The sequence below is a fragment of the Cladophialophora psammophila genome, assembly GCF_000585535.1.
Source record: "Cladophialophora psammophila CBS 110553 chromosome Unknown aczJe-supercont1.20, whole genome shotgun sequence".
Taxonomy (NCBI): domain Eukaryota; kingdom Fungi; phylum Ascomycota; class Eurotiomycetes; order Chaetothyriales; family Herpotrichiellaceae; genus Cladophialophora; species Cladophialophora psammophila.
The window spans coordinates 153,912-178,164 of NW_006912941.1; the positions used below are offsets into that span (position 1 = coordinate 153,912).

The 24,253-nt window shown below is 54.4% G+C and overlaps 8 protein-coding genes across 8 annotated transcripts; 5 read left to right on the forward strand and 3 right to left on the reverse strand.

Moving 5' to 3' along the window:
- Nucleotides 1-758: 758 nt before the first annotated feature.
- On the forward strand, nucleotides 759-1,916 carry A1O5_10438 (uncharacterized protein; the record flags this gene model as incomplete). Its single annotated transcript, XM_007751014.1, has 3 exons — nucleotides 759-1,215; nucleotides 1,270-1,389; nucleotides 1,441-1,916. 3 exons carry the CDS (start codon nucleotides 759-761, stop codon nucleotides 1,914-1,916), a joined length of 1,053 nt encoding a protein of 350 aa, XP_007749204.1.
- Nucleotides 1,917-2,468: 552 nt separating this feature from the next.
- On the forward strand, nucleotides 2,469-4,848 carry A1O5_10439 (uncharacterized protein; the record flags this gene model as incomplete). Its single annotated transcript, XM_007751015.1, has 9 exons — nucleotides 2,469-2,550; nucleotides 2,606-2,670; nucleotides 2,732-3,157; nucleotides 3,211-3,315; nucleotides 3,380-3,504; nucleotides 3,568-3,710; nucleotides 3,791-4,499; nucleotides 4,580-4,706; nucleotides 4,774-4,848. 9 exons carry the CDS (start codon nucleotides 2,469-2,471, stop codon nucleotides 4,846-4,848), a joined length of 1,857 nt encoding a protein of 618 aa, XP_007749205.1.
- A 971-nt stretch (nucleotides 4,849-5,819) lies between these two features.
- Nucleotides 5,820-7,789, reverse strand: A1O5_10440 (uncharacterized protein; the record flags this gene model as incomplete). Its single annotated transcript, XM_007751016.1, has 7 exons — nucleotides 5,820-6,033; nucleotides 6,087-6,190; nucleotides 6,249-6,435; nucleotides 6,537-6,856; nucleotides 6,908-7,085; nucleotides 7,135-7,417; nucleotides 7,477-7,789. 7 exons carry the CDS (start codon nucleotides 7,787-7,789, stop codon nucleotides 5,820-5,822), a joined length of 1,599 nt encoding a protein of 532 aa, XP_007749206.1.
- Nucleotides 7,790-8,292: 503 nt separating this feature from the next.
- Nucleotides 8,293-10,023, forward strand: A1O5_10441 (uncharacterized protein; the record flags this gene model as incomplete). Its single annotated transcript, XM_007751017.1, has 1 exon — nucleotides 8,293-10,023. The coding sequence occupies one exon, from the start codon at nucleotides 8,293-8,295 to the stop codon at nucleotides 10,021-10,023; it is 1,731 nt and encodes a 576-aa protein (XP_007749207.1).
- Nucleotides 10,024-11,875: 1,852 nt separating this feature from the next.
- On the forward strand, nucleotides 11,876-13,615 carry A1O5_10442 (uncharacterized protein; the record flags this gene model as incomplete). The annotated part of the gene is made up of 8 exons (XM_007751018.1): nucleotides 11,876-11,968; nucleotides 12,024-12,143; nucleotides 12,205-12,419; nucleotides 12,473-12,720; nucleotides 12,813-13,018; nucleotides 13,070-13,103; nucleotides 13,161-13,287; nucleotides 13,342-13,615. 8 exons carry the CDS (start codon nucleotides 11,876-11,878, stop codon nucleotides 13,613-13,615), a joined length of 1,317 nt encoding a protein of 438 aa, XP_007749208.1.
- A 790-nt stretch (nucleotides 13,616-14,405) lies between these two features.
- On the forward strand, nucleotides 14,406-16,648 carry A1O5_10443 (uncharacterized protein; the record flags this gene model as incomplete). The annotated part of the gene is made up of 4 exons (XM_007751019.1): nucleotides 14,406-14,950; nucleotides 15,009-15,649; nucleotides 15,716-16,064; nucleotides 16,138-16,648. 4 exons carry the CDS (start codon nucleotides 14,406-14,408, stop codon nucleotides 16,646-16,648), a joined length of 2,046 nt encoding a protein of 681 aa, XP_007749209.1.
- A 1,410-nt stretch (nucleotides 16,649-18,058) lies between these two features.
- Nucleotides 18,059-19,879, reverse strand: A1O5_10444 (uncharacterized protein; the record flags this gene model as incomplete). Its single annotated transcript, XM_007751020.1, has 1 exon — nucleotides 18,059-19,879. One exon carries the CDS (start codon nucleotides 19,877-19,879, stop codon nucleotides 18,059-18,061), a length of 1,821 nt encoding a protein of 606 aa, XP_007749210.1.
- A 1,415-nt stretch (nucleotides 19,880-21,294) lies between these two features.
- A1O5_10445 (uncharacterized protein) lies at nucleotides 21,295-23,551 on the reverse strand (the record flags this gene model as incomplete). The annotated part of the gene is made up of 3 exons (XM_007751021.1): nucleotides 21,295-21,990; nucleotides 22,048-23,402; nucleotides 23,464-23,551. 3 exons carry the CDS (start codon nucleotides 23,549-23,551, stop codon nucleotides 21,295-21,297), a joined length of 2,139 nt encoding a protein of 712 aa, XP_007749211.1.
- Nucleotides 23,552-24,253: the final 702 nt, after the last annotated feature.

Here is a 24,253-nt window from a genome sequence, read left to right on the forward strand (position 1 = left end):
TGGTGGAATCCACGCTGTAGGCTGATAAGAGAGGGTTTGTTCGTACCTTGCCGTGCTTCTCCAGTTCCAGCAAAAACGGGGTGACAGCGAGCTTGCCATCCGGTCCGTAGTACTCTATCGTCCAAGACCCCGCGAACCGAGAACTCTCGTCTTTCCTACCGCCGCTTAGGCCTCTTCGAACGGCACGACCAGTTCCAGTCTGGCTAGAAGGGAGGATGCGTGTCGACACCCATCTAGCATTCAATACGGAATCAGTGCCACTCTCGTCGGCGGGTTCGACGGTATATCGAACAACGCCGTCAAGGACAAGTTTAAGTGGTCCTGTGTTCGAAGCCATGATCGGTCTTCGATGTGTTTACTATGATGGCGGGCTGAGTGCCGGGAATATCGACTTAAAATTCTCAATCGATCATTCCAGTCAATGACCTATGGGTCCCTAGATTGATCCCAAAATACAAGCCAGAAAGCGACATTGCATGGCTTTAAGCAGGGAGAATTACAACCGTGCTGGACGATCCGTGGCTGCCTGCAATGATTTGGGTGCTCATCACCTCTCGGCTTACATACAGGGTTTGTGACACCGAGGTACAACCCTCGATTTCGGCGTTGTAGATGAGAAGCGACCGAACAGACAACGGTGCTTTTGTTTTTCCTTCTCTCTGCCTCTGTCCATCTCCATTTCTCTCTACTTATAGTGGCTAGCCCAGTGATCTAGGTGTTTTACTGAAGGTATCAGGGCCACTCGTTCTCCCAGCATCATGGCAAATACTCTGCTCCTGATCTTGTCCCATCCACTGCAAGCACTGCTCTTCACGTATTCATTTTTCTCCCAAGTCCTGCTCGCTCTTCTACGCCGGCTGCTACTTCCACACTTTCCAGTCTACCAGCCTCTCCGGCTACAGGTGCATCGAGCCTATCTTGCCGCTGCTGCTTTGACCTTTCCGAATCTTACTCACCGGCTGCCCGTGGGGAAGCTTTCTGCCAAGCCGGCTCGCAAAGTCGACGAAGGCGTGCCGGCCTACCTCATCCCTGGAAAACGACAGCTTTCCGAGTTTGCACGCGGAGGACACGGGAAACAAAGATGCGTCGTTTTATTTGCGCATGGCGGCGGGTACGCTCGTGGTGAGGCGAGAATGTACCTCAAGTACATGGAACGGTGGGTCGCAGAGGCGGCGAGAAAGGGCCTTGACCTCGCCTTTTTCAGCGTCGAGTACCGTGGGTGTCACAGGCGCATCGTTTCCGGTCCGTGAGCTGAAGTAAAATTCACAGCCCTTTCGACCCAAGAAAGCCACCCCGCGCAGAGAAATACCTTTATCCAGGTATACCGTTTCTTGCTCGACAGCGAGATAGGGCCGGAGAATGTCGTCTTCATGGGTGATTCCGCTGGCGGTGGGACATTCTACGCACCCTCCAGCGGCAGTTGCTGACATTTTGTCGCAGGTGGACTGAGTATTCTGGCCGGCCTGGAACTGGGGCGGCTCAATCTCCCGCAGCCGGCTGCAACGGTCTTGATCTCGCCCTGGGTCGACATGACTTTGAAAGCGCATCGAGGAGGGAATCCAGCCGTGGAGAGCGACTACTTTCTGATGGCCAACAAGGCCGTGCCCGCACTGGTTCAATTGTTCATTGGGGACCGGCCGCCCGACTCGCCCGATGTGAATCCTCTTTGTCGCCAGCCCGAAGAGCTCAAGGATCTCAGTCCGCAGCTGATCTTCACAGGAGGCGCCGAGTTCGCGCGTACCGACTCGGAGAAATGGGCAGAGCTGTGCCAGAAAGCGGGTGTGGAGCACAAGTTGATTATCGAATGGGCCCAACTGCACGTTTACGCCGTGGGTTCCAAATTCACCCATCCGGCCGTGCGCGGGAAGACGGACGACATGATCATCGAGTGGGTCAAGGCCCATGTAGCACAGTGAACATCTTATTTGGACAGCCAGCTGCACGACCGACGGACGTTCTGTTCGGTTAAGAAATCCACGTACAGTACTTCCTGTAGCCACCACCTGGACATTTGGCCCAGGCTGTCCAAGTACCCGGTCCCCAGCTCCACCGAGCTAACCCAAACAGCGGTTCGGACCCTTGGAGTAGAAACGGGTATTCAAGTGGGGGGGAAGCCTGCCATCCCGGACCGTCTCATTCTCCACGACGATGCCGGTGGCCGAGTGAGAAGCAGGGCTGGTTGGGCCTGCCACAGCTTGGAGACGGGTCTCGGCGCCTGCCAGGATGAGGGGAATCAAGGGGAATGCATTGGGCAATACCGAGGTCTAAGTCGAGTTCGGCAGGGCAAATGGTCTAGTTAGGCCGCGGGGGCTAGGATGCAACTCCGAACTCCTGGGGGTTGATGGATGGAGCAGCAACAGCAACAAAAGATTGAGTGGAACATCACCTCAAACATGATTGAAAACTGAATCCAATTCTTCGTTTGGTCACCCGCAATCTTTCTATCTAGTCTCACGACACCGACCAAAATGACTGCAAATGTGACCGAGAGAGGAACAAGACCTGTTTTGGTCGGGAATGTGTCCGGGTCGACCGGGGACCGATTAGATGGTGAGATGCGAGAGATCTGCAGGTGAAGGCAACGAGATGGCTGAGTGAGACACAGGGTTGAAGTCGATGCTGAAGGGGAACACGACGGTTGATGCCATCATCGGCGACTGGCTGTCAGAGGTGTTGCGACCAGCCCACGTCCACCGTCCGACTCCCACCCAGCGCTGCTAACACTTTTCAGTTTAATTTGGCATCAAGGTCGCTTCAGGCCCGGGCTGGCAGAAAGGGTGGCTATGAGCCCGGATTCCTGTATTCGCTGAGGGACGCTTTGGACGAATACATCACGTACCGGAACCCGCACCTGCGGATCGCGGTAAATGCGGGGGGTCTCAATCCCCAAGGTCTGGCCGACGAGGTGCAAAAGCTGCTGTCGTCTCGAGGTTGCCAGAAGAAAGTTGCCTATGTCATTGGCGACAATTTGCTGCCGCAGATCGACAGCCTCGAGATCCAGCCCTTAACCCGGGCGACGGGTGACTTTGAGAGCTGGAAACAAAAGTACCCCGACATCATCTTGGCCACCGCCTACACCGGCTGCTGGGGCATTGTGCAAGCGTTGCAGGAGGGCGCCGACATTGTCATTTGCGGACGATGCACCGATGCAAGCACGGTAGGACAGATCGTTCTTTGCCGCAGACTGAAACTAACCGGCCATCGCTGCAGGTCATGGGAGTTGCAGCCTGGTGGCATGGCTGGAGCCGGAGCGATGTCGACAAGTTGGCCGGCTCGCTGGTTGCCGGGCATTTGATAGAATGCGGCTGCTATGTGGTACGTCCTTCCCCACCGAATAACGCCCCCTTGCCCAGCTAAGCAGCGTCGTCTTCCGATGCAGACTGGAGGCAACTTTGGAGGGTTTCTGAGCCTCTTTCCAAATTACTATGACCTCTCGTTCCCGATGGCGGCCATTGCAGTCGATGGGACCAGCGTCATCCAGAAACACAGCAACCAGAACGGAATGTACGTGTGGCCCCATTATCCCTGGAACGTCGGTTGATTAGCCTGGGCTGACAATTGGGTCAGTGTGACGGTCGACACAGTGCGCGGCCAGCTGCTTTATGAGATTCAAGGGCCGTTCTACTACAATCCCGATGTGATCGCCGATCTATCCGGCATACGGTTGGAGCAGGTTGCGCAAGACAAAGTCTATGTCTCGGGGTTCAAAGGTCAGTCTCGCCTGGTCAGTGGGACAGACCATCCCGATTTGAGGAGCACTTGGTTGGGCCCTGGCTGATGTACGTGGCAGGCATTCTGGCCCCGGAGACGCTCAAGATTGCCGTGATGGCGCTGGCAGGATACCAGGCGGAATTCTCGGTGTACGTGACTGGCCTCGACACGAAAGAGAAGGCTCAAAGCTTCGAGACCATGTCTCGGCGCATGTTGGAAACTAGTCAGTATGATGTGCTGGACTTTCAGCTCTATGGAACTCCCAAAGAAGATCCCCAAAGCCAGTTGGAATGTACCTTACAGTTTCGAGTGCTCGCCCAAGCCAAGGATCCAAAGCTCGTGAGTGCCGGGCGCTTCCTGGGGCCGCTGATGAGCAATCAGCTGTCTGGATACCCAGGTCTCACTGCCAACGTGGATTTCAGAACAGCAGAGCCCAAGCAGCTCTGCACATACTTCCCCGGGCTGGTCAACCAAAGCCATGTTCAGCTCTCTGTCCACTTTGCCTCACCCCTAGTTAGCAAGGGAGAAGGCGTTCTTGTTCCGAGACACGAAGTCTACACGCCCATACATCAGCTTCCATCTCAGCCGGACTACCAGCCAACTGATCCGGCACTATTGTCTTCCTTTGGGCCCACCGTCAAGGCCCCGCTCGGGTTGGCCGTGTATGCCAGGAGTGGGGACAAAGGGGCCAATGTCAATGTTGGATTTTTCATTCCACGAGGTCTCCGGGAATCAGAGAAGTATGCGTGGCTGAGGAACCTTCTCACTACGGACACCCTGAGAGGCAAGTTTTACCCACCGCCCTAGGGAAGGAAGGGGGACCCGAACCGATTGGAATGACTAATGCTCTGACAGGCCTTCTCGCCAGCGAAGCTTCCTCGGAAACGTATATCGAACGGTGTGAATTTCCCGGAATCTATGCGGTTCATTTCGTCATCCATGGCATCCTTGGTGCAGGAGTGAGCACCTCTGTCAAGATGGATGCGCTGGGCAAGGTAAGACCATACCGCGATCTTGATTCGAGCCCCAAGTGAATTGACCCAGCTAATGCCTTTGTGCCAGAACCTTGCTGAGTATTTAAGGGCTCGGCACGTCCACATCCCTGAGAAGTTTCTTGCTAAAGAGGCGGTCCTGTAGATGGCGCGTAGACTATTCAAAGCTTTCCACGGCGGCAGGCGAGGGGGCCAGGTCGTTATGTTTTGAAGGGCTGAAAAGCACTCGCGATACTACGGGGTTCGCTGATTAGTAAAGCAATTTCTAGAATAGACAAGACTCGGTCATCATTGTGCTCCGTGGTCGATAAATGTCCCTTCTCGACCGTCAATGGGGTGCAACTGGGTCTGAGCACCTGGCAGGGGTGTCGAATCATCTTTGTGATACGAATCGATGGACATTTGGATTCGCTCCCTGGGATCGGATACCGTCACGTCGAATCGCGACGCCCAAAGTCTCTGAGATCTCGGTTGTGTAGCGCGCAGCCTTTGGTGGTTTGGCCTCCGCCATGTCGTCAGGTCCCAGGCTGATGAATGGATGGCGGACTGAGAAAGAACGATGGAGGCTGTCAGATGGCGATTTCCTGCGACGGTCAGGCCCTGACACGCTTGCGGCAAGTCCGGGCCCGACTAGAGCCTCGGGGGGAGGCGTGGCGCCAAGCCAAGCTCGACAAACTGCGGTGCCGAGCCTAGACAAAGCGAGTGCCGGTGCCGATATATTTGGATGTGGCTCGGTCGCCAAACGAAAGATGTTCAGCTCTGGGGTGAGCTCTGGGGTGGGTTCCATATCAGCAAACCTTTGAGCATCGTTCATCAGTCCAATGTCCCTGAACGATGGCCATGAGGTGATACAACCTCGTGACATCTGGTGCCCTGGCTCGTCAAGCGCGTTCGGCCATCTATTAAGGGGGAAAGGAATAGAGAGCCCTCTTGTCTACTATGAGTGAAACGATTTGGAGCTAGTAGGACTCCCCTGACGTGAGGAAAGGTTCATGGATCAACATGCAGTACAGCGAAAACTGCTAATCCGCCAATGTGCTAACGCTAAGATATCTTTCCACTCGGCGCTGTCTTGATCCCAATGAAATCCAAAACTCCTTCCCAGCTCAATCTCCCTCACAGCTTTCCTCGCACCTCCGGCTCGACAGATGTCAAGGCTCGTCGAATCACCTTCCCACTGCCGGTTCTCGGAATGGCGTCAATAAAGTAGACCCCTCCGGTGAGCCACTTGTGAGGTGCAAACCGCTCTTTGATGTATTCAAAAAGCGACGCAGCCGTAATGGCGGGGGTTTTGCGCACCACAAAAGCTCTGGGATACTCAGAGCCTTCACTGTTCATCAACATGTTAGACACGATTGCGCGGAGGGCTAGGACACAACAAACATCTTGGCTCCCACAACAGCAGCGTCGATAACGTCCGGATGGGCGAGAAGAGACAATTCCAACTCCGCCGGCGCAACTTGCAGCCCTTTGACCTTGATTAACTCCTACAGAGCTGTGAGCAACGTCCTAGCAGGTGGAACAAAGCATGTGGTGGGACCAGACCTTGAGCCGGTCCACGATATAGATGCGACCTCGCTCGTCGATATATCCTATATCCCCTGTTCGAAGCCAGCGATGGCCGTCTTCGTACACAATCGTCTCCGAGGTCTCTTTGGGCTTGTGCCAATACCCCTTCATGATGTTAGGTCCAGCCACCCAGATCTCACCGATCGTATGGTTTGCCAAACCGCTCTGTTGGAAGTCTTGGCCGTCCACGGGCACGATTTTCGCATAACAATTTGGATTCAGCCAGCCAATCGACCGGCCATCATCCCCATCGTCCGGGGCAACCCAGTGATAGAACACGTGGTCTCTGTCATGCCCCAGCCTTGTTTGACTTTGACGTTCGAGCGCAGGTATCGGTCCTCAACCATTTTCCCCAGCTCGGGATCCAAGGGCGCGGAGCCACTGGTGACGACCTCGACAGCTTTGAGATTGAATCGATGCGGGTTGTCTTGCTTACACAGCATGGTTAAGATGACAGGGACACTGGTCATGAAGGTGATTCGGTATATGTCCAGATAAAGTAGATATTGCACCACATTAAACTTGGTCATGATGAAAACCTTGGCCCCGAGGCGGGCTGCACTGATGGAATAGTAGGTCTGGCCCTGCGAGACGTGGTTAACCCGATGGCTGGCACGGAGATGAGGTCATCCTACATATGCATGATACATGGGAAGAGGTGCCAGCCACCGTTCTCCTGACAGATCTAGCCGTGCCTTGCGTGCGCGCCCTTGCGGTGTATCAGCCACCAAGTTACGCTTGAACAGAAATTGCGTGGAGTTGGCGACAAGGTTGTAGTGCGAAATCTCAACCCCCTTGGGCAGACCGGTCGTTCTGCTCCTTGTCAGCATGCCAACGAGTCGCTACTCTATTGCCGACCCACCCGCTCGAATAATTGATGACTGCCGTGGTTGAAGCGAGTTCCTCCATGCTAGTCATGCGCTTCCACGACCACGAGGCAGCTTCCTGAGGTGAAGACCAAAGCTTGGTCCATGGTTGAAGCCGGCCAGAGAGTTGACTTGGGACCTTCTCGTCCAGGTCGCCAAAGAGGTAGATCTGAGTCGTTGGCAGGCTCGCCCGGGCCGCCGCCTTTAGGGCAACATCAGCACCGCCGTGGTGTGAGAGGAGGAGCTTCGCCCCCGAGTCTCGCAACTGGTATTCGAGCTCTTGGCGGGTACACTTCAGTCAGCGGCCCACATACCCATGGAGCGCATAAGAGGCTTACCAGTGACAGAGGCAGTGGGCGAGGCTGCCGTGAAGATGCAGCCAGCGGCAATGGTCGCCCACAGCACGATGGGGAAGTAGAGCCGGTTGTTCGAGTACAACAGAACCCTTTCTCCTGCTTGCAGGCCGAGCTTTTGCAGGCCTTGGCCAACCTGTTTGACATAGCCCTCGGCGTCGGCCAGGCTGAAGCATTTTGCAGGTCTGGCGGCATCAAAGTATTGTGGTGCCTGACGCGATGAGGGCGTGCCAGACGAGAACACAAACGAATTCACATCGACAAGAGGGATGCTGACGGAATAGGGTGATTCTATCATCTTTTTCTCGTCACCCCTCTCGCTGCCTCTTTTTTCGTACTGCTCAATGAGGGGCTGTTGCCTTGGTCGAGGAATACTTAGTTATCTCCCGGTGCCCACGGGTGTCGAGACAGAATTGTCGTCTTGAATTCGTCAGCCATCACCGCCAGCAGTTGGCATCCAGTCTGTTAAGTAATGCCCCTTTCCCCCCGGGGCGACATCCCGCTAACCAGTGCGTAGGACAGGGCGCACTCTTGACCTGATAAGCCGAGTGATATCTTTTCCAGGGTCAGAAGGGGAACAACCCATCCTATGGAAGCCTGGCCGAGGGACTTGGCAGGGTGTTCCGGGGTCTCGGTGCCGATTCATTTGGAGGGGGAGGGGCGGCTGACTGACCTCGTCGTGGCGAGTGACGGGATGCCAACACCTACCTATGAGACTCGCCGAGGGTCTGTATGTTGAGACTGTTTAAGCAGGACCATGGTTCGCTTCTTGCATCTTTATCGTTTGGAGGGGCCCTAACAATGGCGTCAGTTTCTGTGCCCGAGAGCAAACCCTACTCGGTTCCTGAGGAGAGCAAAAAGGTCCTCCGCGATGGACTTGTGAACAATCCTCGCCACAAGACGCTGCCTGGGGAATGCAAGGACATGCTCGACTATGTCGAGTACGTAGGCCAGGACCAGCCGAGAATAGCCATCAACTGGCGGTTCGCAGAAAGCGTCGCTTCTTTGAAAGGGCTGGAAGCCATCCTCATCAACGTCCTGCTAAGCAGAAAGTACGGGATAGCACCTCAGAAGGTCATCATCAACACCGACCATGCCCAGTTGTTCTTCATGTCCGCGCTCCTCCTCCAGGTGGAGCCTGCAGAAGGCAGTCCGTTGCAACCGACGCCAATCCGCGGCCTGACCGCCAAGTACGCCCAGTATTTCCCCAATGGCGACCTTCACCAGATGGCATCGTCATTCTACCGCCGCGCGGCTACCAACATCTACAAGGCCAAAGATGGACGTTTTTTCCACCTGCACGGCAGCCTCAATCCAGACCCTTCGATCGACGCTCTCGGATTGCCCAGGGACCGACAGGATATCAGCGCGGATGAGGATGCATGGGCCGTGTTTGCGGCCAAGATCGGAGAACAGGATGCCGCTGCGTGGGATCATCTGCTTGGGGAGGAATACCGACAGGCAGCCACCATTTGCTTGTCCCCAGCTGAGTATGCCAACAGTGCTCAAGGGAAGGCCAACGCAGACACCGGTCTCTACAACGTGTATCCACGGCGGGACCCTTCTCTACGAGCGGGCTGGTGGAAGGATTCGCCCTTGACATCCGTGCGGCGCCCGCTAGCCGGTCTCAAGGTCGTCGAATTCACACGAGTGATTGCAGGTCCCGCCATCGGCCGAGGCCTGGCGGAGCTGGGCGCGAGTGTGATGAGAGTAACATCTCCAAACCTCGCTGACTTTTCGGGTCTACAGCCCGACCTAAATTGGGGGAAATGGAACTGCCACCTCGATTTAAAGAAAGAAGAAGATCGGTCAAAGCTTCGCGAATTGTTGTTGGATGCCGACGTGGTAATCAACGGGTACAGGCCAGGTGTCCTCGACAAATACGGAGCCGGGTACGAAGATGTATCGAAGATAGCCAAGGATCGTGGTAGAGGGATTATTTACGTCCGCGAAAACTGCTTCGGATGGTCTGGCCCGCTGTCCCACCGCAGTGGCTGGCAGCCGATCAGCGACGCACACAGCGGCGTATCCATGGGGTTTGGACGGGCCATGGGAAACGACGAACCGGTCACCCCGGTCTTTCCAAACTCTGACTACTGCACAGGGATTGCCGGAACGTGTGGAATTCTTCAGGCGCTCCTGGAGCAGGCGGAATACGGAGGCTCATACCTCGTTGACACAGCTCTTGACTACTACAACAGGTGGCTGATTGAAGAGGTCGGAGAATACCCTAAGCAGGTGTGGGAGCATCTCTGGCAGCGTAATGGCCGGGCGGTCTTCCGACATTTTCACAGTATGAACTATACAATCCCTCGGTACATCGAAATGATGAAATCCCAGGGCATTTTTGACCTCCAGTTCTTTGAGATTCGAGTGTCAAAAGCCCTTGGTGGCTTGAAAATACGCGCCCCGAAGCCGATTCTACAATTCCCTCCGGGAACCGTCGAACTGGGTTACAATGTTGGTACCAGGGGGAATGGAACCGATCAACCCCGGTGGCCAGACGATGCCCAAACAGAGGTAGTTCTCTAGGCAGAACGCGATCTCCAGAAGATAGATATCGACCAGGTTGTGTACTCTCTACCTACTGTTGGCCCTGACTGGCCCAAACCCTGTTAAAAGGTCACGTAGTGTTGGTCATATAAATACAATATCTATTCGCTCGAGGATGTTCTCGAGTGATCAATTCATCACGGATTCCGCGACAACAATAATGCCCATTGAAGCCTTACGCGGACAGTTATTCAATAGGCACAGACACATTGCTACCTAGCGCATATGACCGAGCGGAACCCAAGCAGCTACGATCAGCATACAGGGTGCAGGATGCGCGACGCGCTCGTCCTTGAAGTACCCGAGGTGGAAGAGACACAAAGCGACCTTGGGGGTGCCCGGTGTGCCCTTCTGCTTTGGAGCTGCTGTCGGCAGTCGTGGATACGCTCAAAGCCAATCGATGAGAAAAGAATGTCGTGCAGTTCGTTCAGGTTCTCCGTGCCAGCATCGTTTCCGGCTTCGTCGTCGGAATCTTGCTTTGGCGCATCGTTCGGCATGGATGTTTCGGCAAAAACGGCCCCTGACCGCTGGTGTCTGGTGTCTTTAACGCCTCCCGGTTCGCAGACGAGTTGGTCGGTAAGTCGGGCAGACTGACGAAAGGCCAGGGCGAGTCATTGCATTGCGGTGTTGGCCGCGTCTGTTACCAGCGTCTGTGGTGTCCGACGGCAAATCTCTGGTTTGTAGCCTGCCATCTTCGCGACAAGGTCCCACGGATAGAAAATAGAAGAGGTATATCACGCCTCGTATCGAAGAGGCAGTTCGCACACTGCGCTGAGGCAGCTGTTCTTTGTAGTTTGATTATCGGCCCTCTTAACAGCAGTCATGCTATATTGATGTCGACTGATAGAGGAAATGGTTAGCGCATGGTCAGCACAACGAAGCAAGGGGGAGGGAGAGTCCTCTGTAGGAGACGAGACAAGCATCGGCAAGCGTCGATTCCGGCGCCGAACTCGACTGGTGCTGTGGGGCGGATCGAGTGTCATGGTTGCAAGATCGCCGCCGTGATAGCCGTTGCCAGTTTGATCGCTGGTGCCGTCAACACCATTTCCGTGACCACCACCATTGATCTGCAACGGGAAGAGGTTGCCATGTAATCTCCAGGAACGGTCGTCTCGTCACAAGCCAACGTCTACAGGTATACGAGGTAGACGGGCAGAGTCTCACTGAGAAGACAGATAAAAAGACACATCTGGCATGATAGATCAATGCCATCTGTTTACTTGACGGTTCTCTGTCTTACAGGTGCCTTCGGCGCCGGGCATAGGTGGCTCCATCTCCAGCTTCACTAAGTGCTGTAGAGCCCTGAGAACAGAGCTAGTTGCACCTCGGCCAGGGCTACAGAGTATGCCCACAGCTACTTTGATTGTGGCACGCCCCAATCCGGCCTACTCTAGAGAACGTACTGTGTATCTAACAAAGGAAAGGCTACGGCCCCGGGTCTACAGCACGGTCGATAGCTCGTTGACCGGCCCTGCCAGCACAAGCTGTCGACTTATAGCAAGGGCTGCGTCCGCCGTGCTCTCTACGACTCTCTACGGCCGGTCAATCAACCCTACTATTCACGTCAAAGTGACTTCTCAGCCATGGCTAGAAAGGCATTGGCCAAGGACAGTGTGAACCTGTACACCATCTGCCTCCTTTGTTTCATTGGCCTGAGCTCTCTATCCTTCGGGTACACGTCTGCTGTAATCGGGACGCTGCTAGGTGATGCCTCTGACCCTCTGCGATGGGTTTCTCCGAGACGAAACGCTGACCCCCTACCAGCTAGCCGTCCTTTTCGGAATATTTTAGACTGGAGACCGCCTCCAATGGAACCGACCTCGAGTCCACGATGAACGGCATCTACCAAACCGGAGGCGTCATAGGAAGTCTGCTGCTGCCGTGGGTGGCAGACAAGTGGGGGAGGAAATGGTCGCTCGCCATAGTCAGTGAGCTCGCCTGCTCCCTGACCTTTGAGAGCCGTGTTAACACCTCGGCAGCCTGCTATCCTGATTCTCATCTCTGGCGCCGTCATGACGGGCAGCATGCACGTGGCGGAATTCATTGTGTTCCGATTTTTCGCTGGTGCTGGTACTTGGATGGCCGCGGCCGCCTCGCCGGTAAGGACGCTCTCGCATCCCCGATCCCACGGCTGCCTACCGAGTCTCACCATGAAATTAGCTGATGATGAGCGAATTGGTGCCGGCCAATCTTCGAGGCGGGCTTGTTGAACTCCACGGGACCTATTTTCAATCGGGCTACACCTTTGCCTGGGTTGGCTTTGGGTGCTTCTTCTGGGCCAACAGCAGCGGAGCATGGAGGGTGCCTGTCGCCATACAGTGCCTCTGGCCGCTTCTCTTCCTGTCAGGGCTCTACTTCTGCCCCGAAAGCCCCAGGTAAGTGCCCAGGAATAGGCCGGATGGCGTTGCTGGACTCATGCTCGACATAGGTGGCTGGTCATGCAGGGCCGTGACGACGAAGCAAAGCGGGTTCTCGAGAAAATACACACCCGCTCATCAAAGGGGCGGAATCTTGCTGACGCTGAGCTCCTTCAGATTCAGAGGCAGGTCATGATCGACCGGGAACTGGATTCTTCCTGGGTCCAACTCTTCAAGAAGCCATCGTACAGAAAGCGGGCATTCCTTGGGATCGGAACCACTGGAATCGTGCAATTTGCCGGTGTCCTGGTCATCAACAGTGAGGTTCCTGTCTCTTTCTCCCTCTCCCTCTCCTCTTCCTCTCCCTTTGCCAAGACAAAGTCGCAAACGGATAGTGCTAACCTGGGATAGACTACGGACCCGTGATCTACGGCCTTCTCGGTTACGACGAGCAGAAGCGACTTCTCTATCCCGCCATCTGGGTGACCTTTGGCTTGGGCCTGTTCTTCGTAGCACTGTTTCTGGTCGACCTCTTTCCCCGGAACCGACTGTTGGCATTTGGCATGTTTGGCTGCACAGCTACACTGGCGGTCGAAGCGGCGCTCATTGCCAATTTTGTTCCCTCCACGAATACCTCCGCCCTGAAAGCCGCGGTCGCAATGTTTTAGGTCTACCAGGTGTTCTATGCCATCTGTGTGGACGGTTTGTCTCGCCCAGGCATGCCTTCTCAAGACCTGTCCTCCTGACTGACGTGGGTAGGAGTTCAATTCGCCTATCTGGGTGAAATCTTTCCAACCCACCTTCGTGCCAAAGGCGTCTGTCTAGGAATCGCCACCATGTCTCTGATGAATATCATCTGGTTGCAGTCTGCACCAACCGCACTGAAGTGAGTCTTCCTGGTCTCTGCAAAGCGTCACAGTCCTGCCTAACCACGTCAAAGAAACATTGAATGGAAAATTTTCTTGATTTTCATCATTCTGAGCGCCTTCGGAGGTGTCCTGTTCCTGGTCTTTTGGCCTGACACGAGAAACATGCCCTTGGAAGAGACAAGCGCTCTCTTTGGGGACAAAGACGAAGTGGCTGTCTATCAGAATGAGCTTGAGATCGACCCGACCACGCATATTGCCCATGACCGTCAAGGTCCAACGACGATCAAGTCTGACAGAGCGAAATCTGTTGAGCGGTCGGAGTCAGTCCACGTTGACAAAGCTTAAGAGGATGAACAGCCCGGTGGTATCTTTGTGGCCGGCAGTGGACTGCAGAATCCCTTTGGCAGCGTCATGTACCTCAGGAGCGTAGCTTTTGTGAAATCACCCACTTGGGAGTCGGCGGCGACAAAGCGTGAGTGAGCCGAAGTGCGGGCCATGGACAGTGTGGGCGTCGCACCGACCTCGGTGACCTCAAGGGGTGCCAAGGACGTGTTGGGGGGTACCAAGGGGTGCATGGCGAGATGGAGTGATTACTGAGGCGCACGCAAAGTCAGCCAAGACATGTAATGACGGGCCCCGGGGTCAATCCTGGCGCTAATCTAGAATTGGACGAGCCGAGGAGCTAAGAAACTAATACTCGGCGAGTTAGTACGAGCAATACGAGGTAATAGTTTGACGAAGTCCCACACCCTTTTGAACAGCGACAAGTCCTCCGTGAAATCACGCCGGCAAAACACGTCGATGAGCCTTCCACTATAGTTATCCAGACATCAGGGAGTGACAGACGGCTTTCAACTGGTCGCATTTCCCTGTTGATGCCATGGATCACTGAGATACCCAGTATGTCTGAGCGACCTCTGGCGAGAAAGCCAAAGGCCTGTGTGCCGTGTCACGAACGCAAGGTTAGATGCGACGCGACGCAAGTTGGATGTCCTTGCACCAAGTGCATCAGAAGCAACTCCACCGAGCGATGTCAGCTCTTCGATACGGTGAGGATGTAAGTCCCCGGATAAGAGTCACAGTCTCGAGAGCCGGAGACTGACTGAGCGCAAGGCGAGGGGAGAAACGCAAGAGAATGGTCGATGAGGCCTTTCCATGCACCTCGGCCGAAGATGGACGTGGCGTTCCAGGACGATGTCCTCGCCTCGAACTACATGCTGTAGCTCGGACTGAAGACGAAACACCCAGTTTACACCCGACACACGCTACGCCCATGAACGCCGTCAGCTTTGGCCCAATGGTCCAGCCAGCATCAAGAACAGCCCAGCAAGCGACAGGGAATGGACATCACATTCTCACCAAATCCCACGAAAACGGGCCTACGGGAGAAAGCGTCGAACTCGACATCTCTCGGCACGTATCGCAGTGGTCTGCCGATAGCGCTTCACCGGAGCAAACCGATCCCCATCACCAGGGTCGGGAGGTTATCGAGTATCATGAAGGAATTAACTCAGCAACAATTTTGGGGGATACCTTCGGCAGCAAACCTCAAGGATTCGTGCGGATTACAATCCGCAATCCCGAGACACGCTTCCAATGGGATAGTTTCGAATTGGACGACTCTGACGCCCAGTATTTACAGCGGAAGGGTGCATTTATAACTCCTGCCCGGTCAGTATGGTAAGCGTGGGTTTTTTACTCTGGGAATCAATGTTCACTAAGCACATGGCGATAATAGCGATAAATTCATACGCCTCTATTTTGAACGCATTCATCCATATGCTCCTATCCTCGACCGAGCTCAATTCCTCCGCGGCTACAGGAACGGAACAGGCTCCACGTTCCTCATGCATGCGATCATGGCGAACGTTGTGCCATATGCCCCGATAGGACTTCTATCTGAGGCAGGGTTTTCGGATCGGCTTATGGCACAAATGTCCCTATGCACAAAAGCGCAACTACTTCACGACTTCGGCGTGGAGAAATCACAGCTGAATATCTTGCAAGGCTGTTTTCTCCTGAGCTCGTTATTTTTCAGCCCCTTGGCTCACCGAGACTATCGATATTGGTTTATGAATACCGTGCGACTGGCCACACAAATTGGAATCGACAGATACTGCACGGCGACCCACCTTGACTTGTCCACTCGGCAGTCTTTCCAGCGCATATGGTCGGTGTTATACATCCGAGATGTGCAGCTTACCTTGTCGGGGCTCAGCAACGTTAGAAGAATCATCGATGAGAATTGGAAGCCAGCCGACATCACGGAAGCAGATGATGGAGATACTGAGGAATTAGCCGCGTTTGGTCACTTAGTCCCACCCCTCACCAAGCTTCAAAAGGTATACTTTACTCAAGCGGGCATGTTGGCAAATTTAGGTCTGTGGTACCCTTATTGTCGATCTGTCCGCCTGAAATCAGAACATATCTAATTGACCGATATAGGAGCTCGATTCCTACAGATTTTCAAGACACACGGACGGACACCAGCCAAGGAGGCATGTCAGGAATTTGAAAAGAGTCTCTCATCCTGGCGGAAGGCTCTACCGACGGAGATGCACACCGAGAATGTTCAAGAATGGTCAGCCGCGAATGTCTGGGCTTTGGTACTCCGAGCAACCAGCTATCGGTTGGAATGTGGCTTCTATCGGTTGCTTACCGGGTATGATCGCACCACTGGAGACCAGGCCGTGCAACATGCATCTCTTAAGCAGCAGAATGCTATATTCGAACTGGACACCGTCATTGAGCGCATCATGCTCCACGGACTTATCAAGTACTGCCCGTTGTCTGTGTATGTCAGCCTCTTGCCATGTTGCATTGATCAGCGCCCAAGTTCTGAGGGCCTCTGCTTACTAGGTGCATAGATTCATGTGCGCCTCCACAACCTTGGCGATGCATGTCGAGACGGCGCTGAAAACATTCGCCAATAGCCATCAACGTCTCGCGGCGCAAGCTCGTATTCACACCAGCCTCCTCTTCCTCGCGGCCGGTGGTGAGAGCTGGCCCCATGCACGGCGTATGCTCAAGGTCTTCGAGGTCATCTTGGCTCGGACGAACCTCTCTCTCGATGGGGCTGAGAAGGCCAATGCGGTTCCCAAACCTACGCATCCCTTTCGCCAGGCTGACAATGAGAAGCAGGCCGAAGTCTCCGGGTCTAGTAACAACGCCAACGATCCAAATTCGGGTGCAAATCCAGGCCCATCCGACCAGGACCGCGGCCCCGATCCCAGACCTCGCCACCCCCGCGGAGGCACGAACAGTTTTGCTGTCGATTCCTTGCTGCCCGAATATGAGCCCCTGTTCGGCCAGGCCGCGGACGCACAACCGGAGGAATGGCTGCAGGACTTTCTCGAGCTAAACTACGTGGGGATTTGATGGGCCTGGAGAAGGAGAAAGAAAAAAAACTTACCCGTCTGGCATCAGGCAGACAGGGATGAAAGAGACTACTTAGGATCGGACGACGCGACGCTGTTCCTGCCTACAGTAATATGTAGACGAGGTGAACCAAGCCACCAGCGATCAACCCGAGACTTTTCTGAAGGCCGCCACTGCGGTCCCCACCCTTGCTGCTATGTAGGTCGGCCTGATTCGCCACCAGTCAGTGTGCCGTTCGAGTGCGAGGGTATTGCCCATAGCATACAAGTTCACGGAAACAGGGAGGGTGATTGGCACGGAAGGGCGTTGCCCGTCCGCACCGAATGGTCGTGCTTTTCTCTCTCTCTCTCTGCACACGTGGTTCCTCGCGGGCGCAGGGGTGGGGAGGCATGTCGTGGCCGGCTCCAGAGCCCTCTTGAGCCCTCAAGCTAAGCTAGCACTATATACGTGGAGTATGGCTACCGACCCTGCAACTGGAGAGAAGTTGGGATTGCCTCAACCTTGCAACTAAGCCAAGTGATTCCAGATCTTTCAAGACGGACACTAATCAAGATTGCTTCGCAGTGTGGAAAAGGGCGGGCTGATTGAATTAAGGTCAATCGATATATCCACATATATATCAGATAAATGGTGGCTATTTGGAAAGTATACAGGCAAATCAAGGGTATCTCTGTGAAACAAATTAACTACATCCATTGCCGTGCCCTCTCCACCTCCTTGGCCGACCAAAAAGGATCCCAAAGTCCGGAGTCGATTGATCCTTCACATTCGTTCATGGGGTTTCATAACTTCTTCCGTGATTTAGTGTCATCATCCGCCTTCCACCAAATACCAAAACCAAACGCCGATGCCATGATTAAGAAGCTGCCAAAATTCGACATGCAATCCCGATTCAAAAGACCTTCCAAGATACCTGTTCGTCCTGTGATCGCGCTTGTTCCGCCGATGACACGCGGTCCGTCTCCGATGTTTAGTGTCACTCAAAGTGCGAGGACAACCAGCCCCGCCAACGGAAAAGGAGGTCTCGTATATCTCATGCCTGGCCGTCTTTGCCAGACCCATGCGTATTCCTGTAATGACTTGCAAAGTAAGTCATCTGAGCAACCAAATAAAGTTGAAGCTCGATGCTTCCTGAAAACAGAGCTCTGTGGTGCGTCAAGCTAAGCACCCGGACTCTCACGCATAACGATCATCAGTCCATGTCTCCGGTGTCTGTTGTCGAACTCGTCTTGTCGCTGGCTTCTCATCTTCTCGTTCGGTCTCATCATCATCTTCGTCCGACTGCAGCTCCACGTCATCTCTCAGCGTCTGCTCACTCTCTTCCGCCCTCTTCGTCACACAAAGAAGGGCAAAATAGGGATGATCTTCGAGAGAAGAAATAGTGAGACTGGGGCAGGCAAATGACAGGATCTATGCTCTAGAAGTAGTGAGACTCACAGCTTGGGTCCTAGGTCCCCCCGGCCTATCCCTAGCACTGTACGTGTGGAAGCCAGACCCGGCTCGGTATTCTGGTGGTGCAGCGGCCTCGACGCCGGAGTGGAGTACTGGTGTTGTAAAAGACGATGACGGCGACGGCGACGCTTCGGCATAGCCTGCAAGACTCAAATGTCTAGTGCCGGGGACGAGCGAGGCCGGAGAAGGCTCTTCGTACATGGGACTTTCGAGGCCTAAGCCGGTCTCTTCGAGTTGGCGAGCTTCGTACAGACCGAATTGCTGTTCAATCTCCGCCGCAATCGCTGCCTCGGTCTCACGGACCTGAGCTGGCGGGGTGCCTCCTTCAGCCGAGACCTGGATAGGCGTCTTGAGGGTAATATGGCTGCTTGAGACATTGGCACCTGGGGTACGAAAGGAAATATTCAGCTCAACAGCATAAGTCCTTGAGATGATACAGGAATGGAACGTGGGCACAAATACTCTTGGTCGACCGCTGCTGGATGGGGATGGAAGGGCGATCGGGACCGGGAGGCTGGCGGTGTAGAAAGGGGAGCCCAGTTCATAGGCGCATGACGGCTCAGGGATTGTTGAAGATGTCGAGGTCGTTGAGTACCCCGACGGTCTTCTGGAGAGATCTGATGAAGAGAAGCTCCCACGTTCTGGAGGATTGTGGCGGACCCAGGAGACAGTCGATAAACAGCGGGAAGATAAGGCAACGCTCTCGGGGTAGATGCCATGCAGAGTGGACCAGTTGTCATGTTTGCGAGTCTCTGGGATGATTTTATATGGCGCGGCGCCGAAGAATGTGTAGACCTTCAATTTGCTGACGATGGAATCCAGCTGCGGAGGTACGTCGTCTGCAGAGGCAGGATCGAAGCGTAAGTTGATGGTTGCCATTGAAGAGATGGGTTCTTCCTGCCGCCTCTGCGGATGTGGAAGACGGAGGCTTCTGGGTTGAGTGGTCTCGGCCGTCAAGCGGCCAACCTTACCGATCTTGAAGAGGCCCTTTTTGACGCTCTTCTCCTTGCGCATGACATGGTCCGACTCGGTCTCGTCAATGTTCAACGGCGGCGCTTCTTCTCTCGCAGGGGCAATCCTGATGCGCTCCGCCTTGTCGGCTAATTCCAACAGCCTGCCGACGGCGTTCCATTTTGTGATCCTGGCACGAATGCTGTAAGTAATCTTGGACATATCGGGTGCAAGATCATCCATAAGTGTACGACCTTCTCCGGAGACGCTGGGGTCACCCAGGCTTGGAGGTAGCTGCAAGTGTTGTTTCCTGATCTCTTCATTGTCGGCCTTGTGCGAGCAGATGAAAGGCAGTAGTCTGTCGGGAACAACAAATGTGAAAGGGATTGAATAGCTCACTCCCGCTTCGAAGGTGCCATTTTCGGGCAGCAGGCTCTCGGGAATCGGCTGCTGGACCTTTAGGAATGTATGTCTCCCTGTCGTGCGACCAGTTGTGGGGGCCGTAGTTGCGATCTTTTCAACGTATGTGCAACTCTGGCCCTCGAAGGTGATACTGAGGTCATCGAATGAAGTGTCCTTCTCGAACCTGACGTCCACGCGACCTTTGATCTCATCGTATGTGGAGTATGAGTGAACAAAATCCGCCTCGCCATCCAGCACGATATCGATTTCGCTCTTCTTGCGTAGACCCATTGCCGTGGCGATTGCTGAACCTCGTCTTTGGGAGGCAGGGAGGGCCAGTGATCGTGATCGAGCAGAGTAGGAAGGGACTGCGGAGGAGAGGAAGGAAGGCATCTCGCCGGAGACTATCTGACGAGGTGTGCTCATTGTGAAGGAAGGAGAGAGAGAGAGGAAATCAGGATGGTGTGTAAATGAGAGGGCGGTGATAACAACCGGTGAATGCTGGCGATTGGGAAATCGGCTCTAGTGAAGCCGTCGATCCGTCTCAAACGAGGGGTCGCCGTGGGTTGTCGTCCAGACAATTGCCAGATTCGTGCTTCCAAGACACTTGGGACACTTGGACGAGCTCTCCAGAATGCGGGGGGCTTTTGATCAGCTGAAAGGCTGCAGCACCAGCGGGCGTAGTGTGGTGGGCGTGATTGGAGAGATAAGGATAGAGCGGAAGGAGAAACGGTTCAGGCACACAAAGCAGGGGATGGACAAAGGACTATATGGCTTGGTCAAGGACTGCGTATATCGATCACAAGATGATCTCGGCTGACCCGACACAGTCATAAATGCTGATTCGTAAGCCCCTCACCGACATTGTGAGAATTCTTCAAAAGGCGTATGTGTGGGAAATGAATCTGCCCATTAGCGCAGTGAGTCATTGAGGGCATTTGACATTTGCGGTTGTTTTGTATAGATGCAGCATGATGTGATGGGAAGGGCGAAGGGCCTGAAGGGCGGGCCACAAAGCACCAACAAACGGAGCCCCGCCCCGCGTACTGCTGTATCGCGTACTTCTTAACCAATTGCAGGGGGGCTGCCCGCCTGTGGACCCAAGCCCCCGGGGCATCTTCCATGTGGTTCAGGTGGGCTTTGGCGGTCCCTTCCAGGCGTGCTAGGCCCTGTCCAGTAATCGAGTGGGTGCCTGGCCTTTGGTGGAAGCCTTGTCCCGCGGCAACAAGTACAGAGCAGAGAAAAAAAAGCTCCTCAGCTCCACCATCTACGCCCTGCGACGATTGTCGTGCTCGACGTCTCGCCTCCTGTGGTGCCTGGTCAGTTTCTCTTTGTCAACGAAATCCATCTTGCCGGCATATACCCAAGTCAAATTCGACGACATCTTCGCCAAGTTTACTAAAATAAAAAATAAAAAAAAACTTGTCCCTGCCGCCATTGCCCTATGTGAATAATACCTGCATCCGATATACGGAGGAGGCTTCAACTGTTATCCACCCACGTGCTGAGAGTCTTCTTCCCATCACGCGGTCTTGACTCGTGTTACTCGCGTGGATCAGCAAAATTTTCCATCACCCATGTACTGAATCCGTTCCTCAAGGATACAGTAGTTCCCATCGTCCCTACCAATGCGTCGAGCACGCGGTGCTCCACTGTTGATATCGGTTCAAAGACCGAAGAGGAGGTCTCAACTCATAGTCTCGTATTAGTTCAATGTGGTCGGGATGATTGCTATACATGGCAACCTAGACCTTTTCATTGCCGTCTATCATAAAAAGAGTTCTCCCTTATGAAGCCACGTGGGGAACGAAAAGTTGCAAGGAATTAGGTGGCCTGACGGTTCAATCCACCTTGACGCCCCCATATATCCGTCGAACAAACATGTACGCCGTCAGGAACCCCATGGTTCCCGTGGCCAGTGAATACACAGCACAAGCAAGGGCGCTGTAGCTGAAAAACAACAAACTGCTCACAAACCCGTCAATGTGTAATCGCGTGGCATAGTACCACACCGAGTATACAAAGATCCAAAAGCCCGATGCTCCGCCAACGCAAAATGACTGCCACCACCAGTTGTAATTCTCGGCACAGAGTTGTATGTATGTCGCGATGATGACCGTCTCGACAATCGTAATCGACAGGAGAGCGGAGATGATGCTCAAAAACCCGAAGACGTAGTAATAGGATGATTTGTCCAGATAGAGCGATTTAAAGACGAAGATGAGCTCGATGAACAGTACTGCAAAGGCCACCAGCCCAGCGCCCAGAGCCAGTGTGATTTGCTGTTTCATATACCACGCCTGCGGCGGGATTTGGCGAGGAATGGCGTTCGTCTTGGTCGGGTGTTCCCAGGCTGGGGATCTGTAGAAGCCCCAATACGATCCCAGGTGGACGAGCGGGAGCTGGATCAGCAGCCAGAGACATGCCAACCCCAGGAGAGTCGAGAATGGCAGGGCAGTCGAAGAAGCTTGCGCCCAGCAGAATAGGTTGAGGACGAAGACGAGGGTGAACAAGAGCCCAGGGAAGAGGAGCGCGGTCTAGTCCGCTCAGTCAGTACACCCGCGCATCACCAATCTTGCCCAACGAGAACTTACCATCATTGTATTCTTTCGCCAATTCTGGCCGCCGAAGGTCTTGTACACTCGCGCAGAGAAATATCCTGAAAACCCGCCCGCAAATACGAAGAGTCCAGCGCCCACGCTCCAAAACCCTCCGCGCCAGCTCGGATTCAGAATGCCAGCACAGCTGAGACCCAACAGGCCTACAATCACAAATACCAGCTGGATCCCAGACCCAATCAAGGGGGCAAGGAGACCTCCGCATGGCGGCGGCCTGAAAACATCGCCGTGGAGCAGTTTCCAGCCGGTGATTTCTTCCAGCGGTTCCTCATCCGAGGACAGATCATCATCCGGGCTGGTCTCGGAGATCTTCTCCAGCAGCCCGCTGCTTGACTTGTTTTTCTCGCGTTTGCCGATCTTCAGTCGGGCCTCTTCGAGCATTCCGTCACCCCGGCCTTTGACATCCCCCTGCATTGTCCGTCCCCAGATGACAATGCAGATTGCACCCAGAATGCCCGATATGATGAGGGAGTTGACAATGGCCAGCCAGTGGGTGAAGGAGCTCTCGGCCTGATCATTGAAATATAGATCCCAACGATTCGACCATTCTACCCCGCGTTCTTCGAAAAAGTAGAGCGAGTAAGTGTATGGGATCGTCATAGTGGCGCCGTCTTCCATGTCAACATGGCCTTCGGGGATGTAGGATGAATCTGCGTACTGTTCCATCAAGTTGGTGCTGTTGCCAGGAATATAGAGGGCCAACGGCTCCTGTTCACCTGAGACATCGAGTGGACAGCCAGTCTCGTTGCGATGCCCTCCATGGACGCTCTTGGGATACACCTCAAATCCAACAATGACTTTACCGCCATTATCCCCGGCCTTTCCAGGAGCTGGCCGCCATCGGACCACAAGGGTATGATGGTTGTAAAGGTAGAACATCTCTTGACCCGTGGCGACATCGAAATCCTTGTATCCCATCTTGAACCCTGATGCATAGTACTTCCGAGTCCGATCCACGGTAACAAAGGAGGTGGCTCCGGGGAGATTGTCGAGAATCCATTCGGTGACGTATTCGTCTTCAATCAGTTGCTGAGCCCATTCCACCTCTTTCCGGCCCACCACCCGATCGCACAGGTACTGACAATCTATGTCCTCTCCCATATTCATCTCCAGGTCCGAAGTCTTAATCCTGTCTCCCCGAAGGACCTCGCCCAGATTGAGGGGAACGCTATGGCCGCTGGCGAAGGACGAGCCATGGTGCTTGTTGCCGGTGGGAGGGCAGACAAAAGGCAAGTCGAAATATGCATACTGGAGCTGGCTTTTATCCGAGTAGACCTTGTTCACGAGCAGCGGTATGTTCTCCTCGTCTCGATAGCTTCGTATTGACACGCCTGGGCATCGTCAGTGTTGCCCAATTCATCGACACGGCCGAATGCGGATGAAGCAGTATACCTGGTATGTAAAAGGCGTGTGATAAGCAGGAGAACAAGAGGACCGCGCGACTCGGCCAGGAGACGCGGAGCCGGACGTCTAGAGACATTGCGAAGAGGACAGAATCAGATTCCTAGCGAGTGGAATCGGCACGAATGGCCGGCTTGCAGGAAGAAAGAGGAATCAAGAGAAGAAGAGAAGAGGCAGAAGCGGAGGTAAGTGGTGGTGGTGGTGGTGGTGGTGGTGGTGGTCCGAGGGAGCAACTACGTGCAACCCATTGACCTAACCTAAGCTCAACCGAAGCTGGGGGAAGGATAGAAGACGGAGATTCGCAAGCGCAGTCAAATAGGATACTCGGTATCGTGCTGTGGTGCAAAGCCCAATGCAAGACGCCTGACCTGGGGATGCAGACTATGGGAGACTACAAGATGGTTGCAGTGCGTGTTTGTTCCGTGTCTGGATCTCCATCTCGTCCCTCTCTTGTCGGTCGTCGTGTTCCTTTTCGTTTCCGCCGGCGGCATCAGAAGCGTTGGGTGGAACTTGACGAAGCGGTGGTTAGTGGATCACGTCAACGCGTGTCCAGACGGGGAGAAAGAACTGCAGGGTAATAGGATTGGTGGGCCTCAATCCTCAATAACTCTTTATGGGCGGGCATTAGGCAAGCGTCCGGGCTAGGGATGCCTGGAAAGCTAAATTTTAGGTGGCCAGCATGCCTAGTGACCTAACATGCCTAACAAGTACATATCGTAAGCCCCGATAGCAGCCCGCAATCGAAGCATCGGAGATCCTCCAGAGGGATGTACCCTGCTTG